The following is a 14,313-nucleotide window of genomic DNA, read 5'->3' on the forward strand; positions in this document are numbered from 1 at the left end:
TGTTCCGTCGATGTGGCTACAAACCTTGCAACGCACGCAACGTTGCCCTACCCATAGCAACGCCAGCAATCGGCCAGAAGACAGTGGCGCTGGAATGTTTCGTTGGAGATGGTGGGATCTGAAGCCACACAGCAGGGGACTGCAAAAGCGCCAGTTTTTATTCATGCGCTTTCTGCTCCATCTAAGCGGCCTTTCGTATGCATTCAATGTGCTAGCGCAAATTAATACCCTATGCATGCAATGTGGGGGCGAAAGTCGGCCAGGTGTCGAGGTATAGGTTCGCCCAGATGATCGGGTCCTTTAGAATAATGACAACCGAGCGACAGCGGCGCAGATTCGATAAGGGTATCGTGCAATTAGTGTCGGATCTTGCTGTACTCACTGCACGGTAAAATAACGCGAGCGTGGCAAAATCGTGGTCGCCCAGACAGCAGCAGAAGCATGTGAATTACATTGAAATTATGTTGTTGATAAATAGGTTGCGCCTAATGTGATGTTCGGTCAGCATACACAGAATATCAGAGTATCACATATCAGTAAACTTAATGCGGTGTGGGCGAATCATTGAGCAAATGAAAGGGAAGAAAACACGGGCAGGATAAGCTGCAGAGGTGCAGACGGCATGGATGGATGCGATGGATTCCATGGATGCGAATTGCGGCAAATGAGGAAGAGGCAAGCTAGTTATATTTTCGGCTTTGGTCGGTTCGTTGGGTAAACCCGCAGCTGTACTGTCCCCCAATGTCCTCCGTAGAAAAGCATGCAAAGCTTTGTCGGCACCTGAGACGATGGGCGACCCTCAGTTCACTGGGCCCGGCATCTGAGACGATGGGCCCGGCACCTGAGACGATGGGCCCGGCACCTGAGACGATGGGCGACCCTCAGTTCACTGGGCCCGGCACCTGAGACGGTGGGCGACCCTCAGTTCACTGGGCCCGGCACCTGAGACGATGGGCGACCCCCAGTTCACTGGGCCCGGCACCTGAGACGATGGGCGACCCTCAGTTCACGGGGCCCAGCACCTGGGAGGATGGGCGACGTGCGGATGCTTGATCGAAGCGTTCTGAGGGGACGCCTCGCCGCCGATGTTCTCCGGTGTCGTTCAAACGTTAGTCGATGTTTTTCGTAGGTGGTTTTTATGAAAGAGGTTTTCCGGCGTATGTCGGCGCACTGGTGTCGTATGTGGGGCAGCTGAGTGGGTTCTCCAGGTTGTTGTCAGGCTGTGGTTGAAGGCATGTGATTTCAAGAAAAGCCTGCGAAGAGTCCTCTCTTCGGCATTTGCAATGTGTCAAGCAGCATGTGACCCAGGGTTACCACTTGGCTGTGTAGCCAGCGGCGGGAAGATGTGATGTTTTTCACCTTGCCACCCTCACGTGCTGGTCACCGGACAAGCTCGATCCGCATCGGGTCAGGAGTCCAGCGGTCTAGATCCCGGCTGGACACGACTGGCCGAGTCCGTGTGGGGCGCGGCACCGATGCCGGCCGTGCCGCTGGCGCAGGCTCGTGAGTGCACACCCCGTCGGCGTCGACAGGAGCGTGTGAAGAGTCCCAGGAAGCCCGCCCGTGATAAGCCGGCGTGCGCGCGCGGCGCTGTGGCATAGGGCGGCAGATGTCGCGGAATCAGGGGCAGCATGTTCGGGGAATGCTGGTCGTTCACTTGGACGCGGGCACCATCGATGTTGTAGGCTAGAGGCGGTGCTTGTGTAACTGTTTCCGCTAGTCGTCGATTGCCGAGCTGAGCACGTTCTCCGGGGAACAATGGTGCAGCAGAGAACATTGGCTCCATGGGTGGCACCATTGTCCTGGTGTCGTCACGAACAGAGGTGAAAGTGCGACGGGATTTTTGAACGGTTATTGGATAACAGGACAGTCCGCTTATTGGCCATCGATTACGGCCTTATTTGGTGACGAAGTGAAAGGAAGATCATGTTTTCAGGCTTATGTTTCAGCTGTATGGGTACGACTATAAGCCAGCTGCCCGGTTTTGGACCCGTAATCCTGTTTCGCGAATCGCTATTACTTTAAATGGAGTTGCGGGGCTGCCCTCCGGATGGTAGAGTATGGTGACATTGTCAATGTTGAGGGTTGGTGGCTTGCATGGCCTGGCTTGCCGGTGGCTGCGGCCGAAGGTAATGCGGAACATGGAAACATTTGCAAGCAACACTGGCTGTTTTCAGAGGAGCCCCTGCGACCCGGCACATACAGGCCATCAGTCCGGAGAATCGCCACCTTGTCTAGGCCATGGGGACATTTGTGACAAAGGTTTATTAAAGTAAACTATGGGGGAGAGGGGAAGGGGCCACTGTGGTCCCGGGAACCCGATCCCGCGCCAAATTTGCGTTTCTCAAAGTATGCCACGTTTCTTATAGTGACGGACGGTAAATTCTAGGTCGAAATTGTGTGTCATTTATAAAGTTGTGCTTGAAATGATTGATAAAGGGGTTGTACCCAGTAATGAATGAGGGAATGGGTTCTGTGCTATAAGTATGTTTTCGTAGTTTTGTGACATTCCACAAAAAATAGGGCCCGAAACTCTACTGTGGTAGTGGAGCCAATCCATGCTGGGCACCACGACACTCAAATAATTCAGTTCGGCACCCCTGTTTGTGGATTTGAGCTTATTTTACTTTGTTGTTACTGCTGCTTCCAGTAGCTATCTGCTTACGTGGATCGCTTCGTTTTGTCGCCAATAATCCTTGAGGCTGCATGCGTTAAGTAAGACACAGATGAAGCTATCAGTTTTTCTTTGGTTTCTGACTTGACGCTGAAAGTAACCAATCTTCACTGCGCAAAGAGGTACTGGTTATGTTTAGATATCAGGCAATCATGGCAGTACGTTATGAAAATACCAGACGTTTTCATATTGTATCCCAATAATTGCTTGATATTCGTCGAACCCATGCGCGCCCCTGGGACATTGAGCACGGGAAATTTGCTGCGTAAAAAGTCGTGACGTCAGTGCCACGCTGATGCCGGTTACATTGCATAAGAAACGCACGGACGAGGGTTGGCATTGATCGATCCGTGGGTGAGAGCAGCGTCGTCCCATGATAATGTCAGCTATCGAACGGCGGCCGGTCCGGTGACAGACCGTCCTGTAGGGCGCGGGCGGCGCCTGGCGGCTCCCGGAACCGCGGCGTCCAGCCGGGCCGCGTTCAATCTGGACAGCGAACTTTGCGTGCCGCGAGCGCTGTGTCGACGGCGGCGCGTGTCCGGCATGACCGCGGCGCTCGGGCCGCCGCGCCGGCTCGACAGCTGGCCAGCCGCGTGCAACAAGCGTGCGCTCCAACGCTCCTCCGAAGCGACAGTCGTGAAGGCGCCGCGGAATGCTGCCCGGCCTAGCACTGGCGGCAGAATTGGGCTAATTTGTGACGGGACGGGCCCTGAGTCGCGGATTGAAAGCTTAATGTGTTGTTTATTGTTGGGCGATTCTGGATGGGTGTAACTGCTGAGATCAGTGGTTTTACCACAGTCGGGCTGAAACGGGGACCAGTAAAAGGTTGCAGTGGCAGGATTGTGCTGCTTGGCTCGATGCGGAGAGTCCAGCTCCTCGATCAGGCACGCGCGGGTCGTCTGAGCTGGTCGCAGGCGGCGCGCCGACAACGCGTGGTGGCCGGGCCAGCCGGCTTGTCACCGCCCTGTTACGCACAGGTCCTCAGACCATGTATATGGGACGAATTGTGGCTCTGAGTAACCTCTTCGTGATTTGTCGTGCGATTTTCCGTGACAGCCTGATATACCTCATGAGTTGGAAGTGGGCAACGGAATATTGTGGCGCTCACCTCGCCGTTCGGGTCGGGCGCGGAGCGGCAGGCGCGCGCAGGTTAAACACGCAGTAGCCACGTGTTAGATACACCCTGAACTGCAGCACGGTAACGCACATGCCTATGATTGCACGCTTCCTAATCGTTACATGAGAAGATGCAGTGTCCGTCAGAGGACAACAGAAGAGCTGTGGAACTGAAGCTGGGGGAGAATTGTCCTCCAGTGCGAGGGTGGTCCCAGACCCCGCGGCTGATTGCCAGAGTGCCATGCGCGTGCAGTGGGCGTATGGTTACTCAGGACGTGTTTTAAACGTCGTGGCTTCAGTGCAAAACGGCTCTTTTGCGAAGTTAGCCGTCCGAATGACGAAGCAACTGTGCATTGCAACCGCGTCCAATAAGACTTGACAGAGTGACTCGAGTAAGCTCTTGTACAAGCGCAAGCACAAGCGCTTGTGGTAGCGATCATCCGATGCCGTATCCCAGCGATTAGTTCGAGGTGCTCCACACAGATTTATCGCATGTGGGGCAAGACCTTTCCGCGCGAGGGTAGGAAGCGACGGCAGAAGAAGTCAGTCAATTCATGCCGTCTAAACGAGATACTTGACACGAGTCAAGCGGTATGAGATGTGCGACATATTGTGCTTATTAACCTTGAATTTTTTAAATACCCTTTATCTGTTTTGTGTCATCCTGCTTACTCCGGTCTTACCAATGGGAGCAGTGAGCTCCAAGCCCCGTATAAGCATCACACCGACGTGAACCATAGCGTTAGTGAAGCAGAGATTTTTTGACCAGTCTCCAATCGCTGAAGGGTTCGTCGATTTCAATTGGGCGGTGGTTGCGAACATCATGGGTTGCGATACTGACCCACGACACATCATCGCACGTTAGCTTCTTGGCATTATCACGTCTAGCACTGCGTGGCGCATAAGACGTCTTAATCCTGCGCACGTGCAGCGTGCGCCCCCTGAATTCTTAATGCGCACAAGCGGTTTATGCCCCTCATATTGGATGCTGCCACCACATTGGTCGTTAGCGCGCACCGCTGTTTTCCACCCCGCTCGTGATGGTGTGTAGGCTTCCTCCTCTCAGCCATGATATGGCGCAGGGCTCCAGCTCTGAGAGGAAGTGCATACATACCACACGCTCCACGAGCCGACGGGATACAGCCCGGAGCAGCGCTGCGGCCGCGCCGTATAATTACGCGCCGTCCGGCGGCGGCGGTGTCGCCCGCAGATGGAGTGGCGCGTGTCGTCCGGCGGCGGCGGTGTCGCCCACAGATAGAATGTCGCCTGATTACATCCTGTAGAGTGGGGAGCAGCGCTGCGGCCGCGCCGTATAATTGCGTGCCGTCCGGCGGCGGCGGTGTCGCCCGTGGATGGAGTGTCGCATGTGCCGTCCGGCGGCGGCGGTGTTGCCCGCAGATGGGGTGTCGCACGTGCCGTCCGGCGGCGGCGATGTCGCCCGCAGATGGGGTGTCGCACGTGCCGTCCGGCGGCGGCGGTGTTGCCCGCAGATGGAGTGTCTTACGTGCCGTCCGGCGGCGGCGGCGTCGCCCGCAGATGGAATGTCGCACGTGCCGTCCGGCGGCGGCGGTGTCGCCCACAGGTGGAGTGTCGCACGTGCCGTCCGGCGGCGGCGGTGTCGCCCGCAGATGGAGCGTCGCCGGATTACATCCTGCAGAGTGGGGAAGCGCCCGGGCGGGCGGCTCCGGCCTGTGAAGCGGCGGCCCAGCGCACGGGTCGCTTGGGGTACGGTCCGCGCGCGCAGTTAACCGGCGCTTTCCGCCGGCAGCAGGCTTTCTGGGAATGCGCGAACTGGGGAGGGATTGGCTTGGGGGTACCTCGACAAATGAGCAGATGTTTGGTCCGCTTCACCCAGTGAACCGACTCGTTCTTGTCAAGTTTCCTGTGGAACAGGCTGCTGACGTCTTGCCGTCATTGTTAATTTTTTCCTTTTCTTTTTGGTCTTTGGTTGAAATATTTTGGTTGGCCTTTTCTCTATCGTGCAGACAAAGCGGTGCAACAGCGATAACCTGTTGGACAGTTACCTAGAAGTGCACAGGCCAATACCTACATCAGCTTGCATGCTTTGTTTCCGTACAGCAGCGTCAATCAGTTCATTACGATCCAACGAAATTCCACCACGTTAAGCTCCGGCGCAGGAGATTGAATTGCATGTGACCAGCTGGTCCCGAGGCCGGCGGTGCGCCCCGGCGCGCTCCGGTAACGAGTGCCGCCGTCATAGGACCAGCTGGTCCCGAGGCCAGCGGCGTGTCCCGGCACGCTCCGGTAACGAGTACGGCCGTCATAGGACCAATCTGATTGGCCGCCGGTCCAGCGCGCTGAAGAAGACGGACGTGTTCCATGTGAACTTGTGCGGCCCGCTGCCTTGACGGTTCTTGTTTTTTGCCATGGTGACCTAGGCGCACTTTCTAGGGCTAAGTGCGGTGATAACGAGTTTCGTGTGTTCGTTGCAGAGGGATTTTGTGGTAGCGTACACAAGTTTATCCCTCGGATAAAGGAAATGTTCCACCTTTGAAGATTTTGAAGGAAGTGTTAGATATGATAAGCTCACGTATTTTGTTGGTGCACTTTCAAGAGGAAAATGCTCCTCTCAACGACGCAATTCCTCTTTTTAATGAATGTGCTCCTGAACACGTTATTGTTTAATGGCGCCATGGGCTGGTTGATGTTCAGATGCTGCCGAACCAGCTGTGCGAAATTGCCACCATAGCACTGACGCATAGTACTTCAACTCCCGAGAGATAGCAGTGCTGGAGATATTCAGTCAAATCTCGTTATGCGCTCGTGTTGTGGCCCACTTGTATGGTGCTGTTGCATGTTTACTCATGAGGTTAAGAAGTTCACTCATATTCACATACTTGATTATGGCGTTTTTCGTAAATAATTCGAAAGCAAATCTTATTTCCGTAGTAACAAGCAGCCATGTCCAACTAAACGTGGTCATACAACCAAACCTAGTGGTATGAAAAGACAATTGACGTCCCTCAGGTTTGGAAATCGTGATAATGGACGCCATATCTGATCGGCTGAGCAATAGCGTCTCCTTGGCCTTCATCGACGTATGACCTATGGGCGTGGCAGGATTTGTATGGCGGTGCTATGGCGTCATGCGTGCGTGAATGGTTTTTATATAGTTTGCACGAAAAAGACTGCACATTTTCGGGAGCGTGCAGCTCTTAAATTATAGGATTTTAGGTGTTTAGAAGGGCAGGATTGTGGATTGCGCCGAGTGCTCATCAAAATGGTTATCTCAGTTTAAAACGCCATACAATTGTGGAGCACTCCCTTAAAAGGGAATGTTTCACGTTTGAAAAAATTGAAGTAAGCATCAGATATGCTGAAACTAGCTTACTTATAATTGTTATACTTTTATGTAGAAAGGACTGCCCTAGGCAAGACAATTTTGCTGTTGAGTAAATGTGCTCCTAGGTACGTCATTGTTTGATTACTTCATTGTACCTTGTGCAATATTCATTGAGAGCCAATTGAGGACCGTTATATCTGGAAATCGTACTCATGAACGCCAGATATGGATGACTCGACCATTATATTTGTCTTGGCCTTGGTGGCTGCATGGCTTAATCAATAGCATGGTTTTAATGACGTTATGATGATGTTATGAATGCCAAGAAGACCTACAAATGCTCCCCCGACTTATTTTCCTACATCTTTACGGCTCACGAACCTTAGGGCTTTAGGTCTGAAAAGGGCGTGGCTGTGAGCGCCATCAAAAGGCCTTCAATATGGCTATTTCAGTTCAAACCCCCATGCAAAGGTGGGACACTCCACTTAAGGGATTAGGCACACGGAATACTATTTTTGAGTTCGCACGTACCTCTGGCTGTGTGATGCGCATGTTTGCGATACGGATGTATGTACTTCTGCGTGATACGGGCCCCGTCAGACCCTCTTGACCTATGTGATATGCATGCACGCTTCCTGTGATAGGGTTCTCCGAAGCTTAGGCGAAGTGTTCGTCTCATGGCCTTGCGGTCACGGGCTTAGTCCTGAGCCCTGCTCGTCTCCTCAGGCTCACCGACCGCGTGAGAATATTTCGCTACGACCATGATGGCTAAAAGCAGCGCTTCTTCGTATCCTTAATTGTTCGAGGCGTTTTCCCGCAACGGAATTGCAATTAGATTAGCAACATTTGATCAGTTGTGTTATATGATTGTTTGTGCTATAATCTACTTTCATCGTCTTCTTAATTGTGTTACGTAGAAATGACCTATCACTAATCACGGCGTTGCTATCTGTGCTGTCGGTACACTGTAGCATCATTAACATCATCACCTTCATCTTCATGACGCTGATTCGGCTGTCCGCCTGCCGGCAGAGAGAAAATGGCGCAGGCGTACGACTTCGCCCTGGACAAGATCGGCCTGGACTACCACTCGTTCCCCGTGTGGAGCGAGTACGTGGCTTTCCTCAAGGCGGCAGAGGCTGTCGGCTCGTACGCCGAGAACCAGAAGATCTCGGCTATCAGGAAGGTGAGATGGGCTGCTATTTGGACAAGTTTTCGAGATGATGCGAATGGGAAAGCCTTTGCTCATATTAGGGAGATTAATGGCAAAACGAGTCGGCATTGCTCCGTGCAGCCTCATCGAGACTGCTATCAACAGGACAAGTAAAACATTGGAAAAGAGGTCACGTATCGTACCGATGCTACCAGGTGAGGTTTGGTTTAAAGGCTTCAAATATATTGATTATGCTCACGAAGAAGTATCCAACGCACAATCATCAGTTATTGTCAGTCCACACCAGTATCTGGTTTTAGGTCTGGTCAAAATCACAGTGCAATAATGGGATAGTCATAAGCATTGAGCATAACTTTGCTTAGGCATGGCTACATTTTGGCGTGTATGTCGAGGTTCTACCGCAAATGCACTGTGAAAATAAAGCATTAGCACCCATATTTCTCAAGTTTAGGGAAAATGCACCTCAGAGTCATGATGTTCCGAATCTAACTGTGCTGTTTTAGCGCAGTTGACTATAGATTGTACAAAACATTTAGAAAGATGTGAACATGTGCACTGTTCACTTGCGTTGAATAAGGGTGGATTTCCTTTTTGGTTCCCGCCATTGGGTACCTGTTCCCTTCTATTTTGTGACCTTGTGCTTTGACACCAGGATAGCACGAATCACAGAGCTTTCCACTCAGAATAAGTATGACGTGTCGTATTTTGATGAAGAAATCAGAGGTAAAAAGGATGATTATGAGGAACAGCCGTGATCTTCTTTTGTAGATTTGACATTCAAATTGTAATGTTTTCGAGTCAAGGTTTGGGGAAAATAACCCACCCGGGATTGTTTCGTCATCGGAATATTTGTAACGAAAAGCAGTGAAATACCCGTTCGCGGTTAGGTTATCAAGGGTAACCATTCGGTTTTCAGCAATGACGTTTCACAGCTGCCCAGGTCTGTAACCTGGTCCCGGGTAGTCTGGTCGAGATAACAACTGCATCATCTATTTGGTAAAAACATCGGCACGGATAATGCGTCGCATACCACAAACGGCTGACCGATGTGATCTGCCTACCACGTTGGTTGACGTATCTGTTGTCCCTTTAAGTAAGCTGTTGATATATCTCGAAGTTGCCCACTGGGCGTAGTCGTTAGTTGTGGCGTCAGTGGTGGCGGCGTCGTTAGTTGTTAGTGTTCTAGGCGGCGTAGTAAGAGGCTAGTTAGTGGTAAGTGGTGGCGTAGTTACCTATTTGGTGGTGGTAACGGTGGTGACGAAAGGGCGCGAGGAAGCTGCAAACTGCTTCACTAGCTGGTTCAGAGCAGGAAGAGCGTGTGCAGAGTTCCCTCACTTCCATCTTTAACTTGAAGGGCAGAATGTGCGGAGGAGCATTTCAGTGGCGGCAGAGACCTCTTGGGCTTCGGGGTAAGCTTGCTGCACAGCGTCGCCGACATAAAGTCACGGTCATGATTCGACGTGGAGTTCGGCCGATAAAGTCGACTGCGGATCAGCTCGTTGAAACGCCGACGTGACGTTCATCTATCAAGGAACCTTGTGGGTCTGGCGAAGCCGAGTGTGAGTGTGGTTGTCGCAAGAAAGCGATGATGCGTGATGATCGGTACTTGGCCCGGGGGGCAGCTCGAGTGATTAATACCAATATCTGCGGTGCAATTGATAAAACTTCGGTTCCGCCGTCTGCTGCGCCTCACCCCATTGCTGCACCAGGTGCTGTAAATGAAACCCAGCCCTCTACCGTGCGCATCGTGAAGCATAAGTTCCGCCTTCTGCCGCAGGTGTACCAGCGCGGTGTCGTGACGCCCATGAACAACGTGGAAATCCTCTGGAAGGACTACATGACGTTCGAGAACAGCATCAACCCAATCATCGCCGAGAAGATGAGCATGGAGTACACGCGCGACCACATCAACGCCAAGCGCGTGGCGCGCGAGATGGAGAACGAGATTCGGGGCTTGAACCGCAACTTTCCCAGCGTGCCGCCCACCGGTAGCCCCGAGGAGCAGAAGCAGGTGAGCGGCCGGTCGCCGGTCGCGGCCCGCAGCCGAGACCGTCAGCGCATTGTTCTGCCGCCTTGCTGTGTCAGGCAGCACCGATGTCGCCATGCGAGAGCCAGTGAAGGGCGCTATAGGACCGCGCAGTCCAAGCGCCCGATAACCCCATTTACTGCATCAGGCAGTGGGGGTTTACTGCAGTCCCGATGTGTTTATTGCAGTGAACGCGAGCTCAGGCGTATGGGACGACCGAGGTTAACAATTATACACGCACTTGAGTCATTTCTACCGATATGCGTCTACCGTGCGCGGGGCAGAATGACACAACCACTGTACCATCCATTCCCAACATCTGCAAATAGTCTTAGTCGGCATGCTGAGACCTTCGCTCCACTGATCATCGAGCCCTTTTCTGCCGCTGTGGGGCCACAATAGATTAGCGATAGCGAACTATCGCTGTGGTGGCATCCCTATCGCTTTGCGGGTGGCGCCACCAGCGGGCTGCGGTCCAACTAAAGTTTCGAAGAGTCACCGTCAGATGACAGCACCGCACCGATGACGTTGCCGATCATCTCGACTCCGGGTCCGTTGATCTCTTCGAAACCGTCTATCTCGGTGCGCACCCTGGCGAGCCAGCGCTGCACGTGAGGGTAGGTCGAGAGGTCGACCATCTCCGGCTGTGGACGGTGAGGGCCGACATGTCACGCGCTTGTCCGTGCCATTGGAACACCACGTGCCCATCACCGACAGGACCATTATCGCAATCACCATTGCCGTTATCTGATTGCTTATAATTTAGTTGTGTCATGCATTTTCATGATATTCCTTCGTTTTATCAGCAGTACAATATTACTGCCTTTGCAATTTAGCGTGATTCTGCAATTAATTAAGGTACACTAACTTGTGAATATACTTTCATCGGTGCATAGGGGCATCGGGTTTGCATTGAATCATCTCTCGCCGGGCGATGATGATCAATGAAATGCACAGCACACCCGACGACCCATGTCACCTCTGGCCGCGATGACCGGTAGCATGCGCTGTGACGTGGTTAGTTACTCCCTCGGCAGTCGGTGGCATCCACCCACCTGTCACGTGGTGTCCCTGACCCGCGCTGTGGCGTGGTTAGTTACTCCCGATCGGCAGTCGTGGCATCCACCCCCCGTCACGTGTGTCTCTGACCCGCGCTGTGGCGTGGTTAGTTACTCCTCCCCGGCAGTCGTGGCATCCACCCCTTGTCACGTGGTGTCCCTGACCCGCGCTGTGGCGTGGTTAGTTACTCTCCCTCGGCAGTTACCAGCCCCCCTCACGCGGTGATGGGTTCTGTTGTACATGCCCGGCAGTTCTGGACCCTGCCGTGCCCAACGCACCCTGACACGACGTGTAATAATTTGCTTAGATCCCCGGCGTGTATATGTGCAACATTCTGTCCATGTGCTGACATAGCCTATGGCAACGAGCCAAGCCGTCCTGCCTCCCATCAGATCGGGCAAGTGCTGATGTGGTCTGTGATGATGACCCGCCAGCAGTCCCGCGTCCTGCCCTAGCCAATGTATGCTGAAGTGGTCTGTGATGACCCGCAGCATCCCGCCCGTCCTGCCCTAGCCAATGTATGCTGAAGTGGTCCGTGATGACCCACCAGCAGTCCTGCGTCCTGCCTTAACCAAGGTGTGCTGACGTGGTCTGTGATGACCCGCCAGCAGTCCCACGTCCTGCCCTAGCCAATGTATGCTGATGTGGTCTGTGATGACCCGCCAGCAGTCCCGCGTCCTGCCCTAGCCAATGTATGCTGACGTGGTCTGTGATGACCAGTCAGCAGTCCTGCGTCCCTTAACCAAGGTGTGCTGATGTGGTCTGTGATGACCCGCCAGCAGTCCCCGTCCGCCCTAGCTAATGTATGCTGACGTGGTCTGTGATGACCCGCCAGCAGTCCCACGTCCTGCCCTAGCCAATGTATGCTGATGTGGTCTGTGATGACCCGCCAGCAGTCCTGCGTCCTGCCTTAACCAAGGTGTGCTGACGTGGTCTGTGATAACCCGCCAGAAGGACTGCGGCCTGCCCTACCCAACGTGTGCTGACGTGGTCTATGATGACCGGCCGGAGTCCTGCGTCCTGCCTTAACCAAGGTGTGCTGACGTGGTCTGTGATGACCCGCCAGAAGGACTGTGTCCTGCCCTAACCAACATATGCTGACGTGGTCTGTGATAACCCGCCAATAGGACTGCGTCCCGCCCTAACCAACATATGCTGACGTGGTCTGTGATGACCCGTCAGCAGGACTGCTGCCGGGTCATCACGGCCTCACCAACCAACATAGGTCAGCCTGCCCTAACCAACGTAAGGTGACGTGCCCAGCAATCCCATATTCTGCCCTGTGCCCTATACGGTGTCCAGCAGTCGTGATCTCTGCTCTATCCAACGCGTGCTGACATGGCCCGTGCTGACGGGCCAGACAGCCCTTCGCTGCGCCACCTAACGTGTCCCGCCGCGGCTCGCGGCCCGCGTGACGCCACCATCGGTCTCGCCGCGAGCCCTGCTCTGCCGTGCCCAATACGGCCGAGAGTGGGCCCCACGCCTCACCTGGCACGTGATGACGGAGGCCGCCGCCGTGTAGTCCACGAGCGTGATGCGCTCGCCGGCCACGTACGTCGACTGCGAGAGGAACTGGTCCAGCAGCTGGAGCGAGGTGCGGCACTGTTTGATGTCCTTCGGCTCGAACCGCGTCCCGCCGACGAATATCCGCCGCATCTGAGGCAGCGGCCGACGCCGTCTGTCAGCCGGATCTGAGGCAGCGGCCGACGCCGTCTGTCAGCCGGATCTGAGGCAGCGGCCGACGCCGTCTGTCAGCCGGATCTGAGGCAGCGGCCGACGCCGTCTGTCAGCCGTATCTGAGGTAGCGGCCGACGCCGCCTGTCAGCTGCATCTGAGGCAGCGGCCGACGCCGTCTGTCAGCCGGATCTGAGGCAGCGCCGACGCCGTCTGTCAGCCGGATCTGAGGCAGCGGCCGACGCCGTCTGTCAGCTGCAACTGAGGCAGCGACCGACGCCGTCTGTCAGCTGCAACTGAGGCAGCGACCGACGCCGTCTGTCAGCTGCATCTGAGGCAGCGGGCCGACGCCGTCTGTCAGCCGGATCTGAGGCAGCGGCCGACGCCGTCTGTCAGCCGGATCTGAGGCAGCGGCCGACGCCGTCTGTCAGCCGGATCTGAGGCAGCGGCCGACGCCGTCTGTCAGCCGGATCTGAGGCAGCGGCCGACGCCGTCTGTCAGCTGCATCTGAGGCAGCGGCCGACGCCGTCTGTCAGCTGCATCTGAGGCAGCGGCCGACGCCGTCTGTCAGCTGCATCTGAGGCAGCGGCCGACGCCGTCTGTCAGCCGGATCTGAGGCAGCGGCCGACGCCGTCTGTCAACCGGATCTGAGGCAGCGGCCGACGCCGTCTGTCAGCTGCATCTGAGGCAGCGGCCGACGCCGTCTGTCAGCCGGATCTGAGGCAGCGGCCGACGCCGTCTGTCAACCGGATCTGAGGCAGCGGCCGACGCCGTCTGTCAGCTGCATCTGAGGCAGCGGCCGACGCCGTCTGTCAACCGGATCTGAGGCAGCGGCCGACGCCGTCTGTCAGCCGGATCTGAGGCAGCGCCCGACGCCGTCTGTCAGCTGCATCTGAGGCAGCGGCCGACGCCGTCCGTCAGCCGGATCTGAGGCAGCGGCCGACGCCGTCTGTCAACCGGATCTGAGGCAGCGGCCGACGCCGTCTGTCAGCCGCATCTGAGGCAGCGGCCGACGCCGTCTGTCAGCCGGATCTGAGGCAGCGGCCGACGCCGTCTGTCAGCTGCATCTGAGGCAGCAGCCGACGCCGCCTGTCAGCCGCATCTGAGGCAGCGGCCGACGCCGTCTGTTAGCTGCATCTGAGGCAGCGGCTAACGCCGTCTGTCAGCTGCATCTGAGGCAGCGGCTAACGCCGTCTGTCAGCTGCATCTGAGGCAGCGGCCGACGCCGTCTGTCAGCTGCAACTGAGGCAGCGGCCGACGCCGTCTGTCAGCCGCGATCTCGCTCG

The 14,313-nt window shown here is 55.3% G+C and overlaps 2 protein-coding genes across 2 annotated transcripts in view; one reads left to right on the plus strand and one right to left on the minus strand.

The window, feature by feature from the left end:
- LOC119093308 (protein suppressor of forked-like) overlaps positions 1 to 14,313 on the plus strand; it is a 46,728-nt gene that overhangs the window by 21,639 nt on the left and 10,776 nt on the right. Inside the window, 2 exon segments of the mRNA XM_037216251.1 lie at positions 8,127 to 8,280; positions 10,046 to 10,290. Coding sequence (XP_037072146.1) covers positions 8,127 to 8,280; positions 10,046 to 10,290 — 399 coding nt within the window.
- The window catches only part of LOC119093307 (glutathione S-transferase 4), a 6,123-nt gene continuing 2,267 nt past the window's right edge, over positions 10,458 to 14,313 (minus strand). The window contains exons 5-6 of the mRNA XM_037216250.1: positions 12,842 to 13,009; positions 10,458 to 10,938 (exon numbers count right to left, since the gene is read on the minus strand). Of these exons, the coding sequence (XP_037072145.1) occupies positions 10,774 to 10,938; positions 12,842 to 13,009 (333 nt within the window). The 3' untranslated portion in view covers positions 10,458 to 10,773. The remainder of the gene's footprint in view (positions 10,939 to 12,841; positions 13,010 to 14,313) is intronic.

This window comes from Pollicipes pollicipes, unplaced genomic scaffold, assembly GCF_011947565.3.
Source record: "Pollicipes pollicipes isolate AB1234 unplaced genomic scaffold, Ppol_2.1 Scaffold_4002;HRSCAF=4701_pilon_pilon_pilon, whole genome shotgun sequence".
NCBI classification, from domain to species: Eukaryota; Metazoa; Arthropoda; class Thecostraca; order Pollicipedomorpha; family Pollicipedidae; genus Pollicipes; species Pollicipes pollicipes.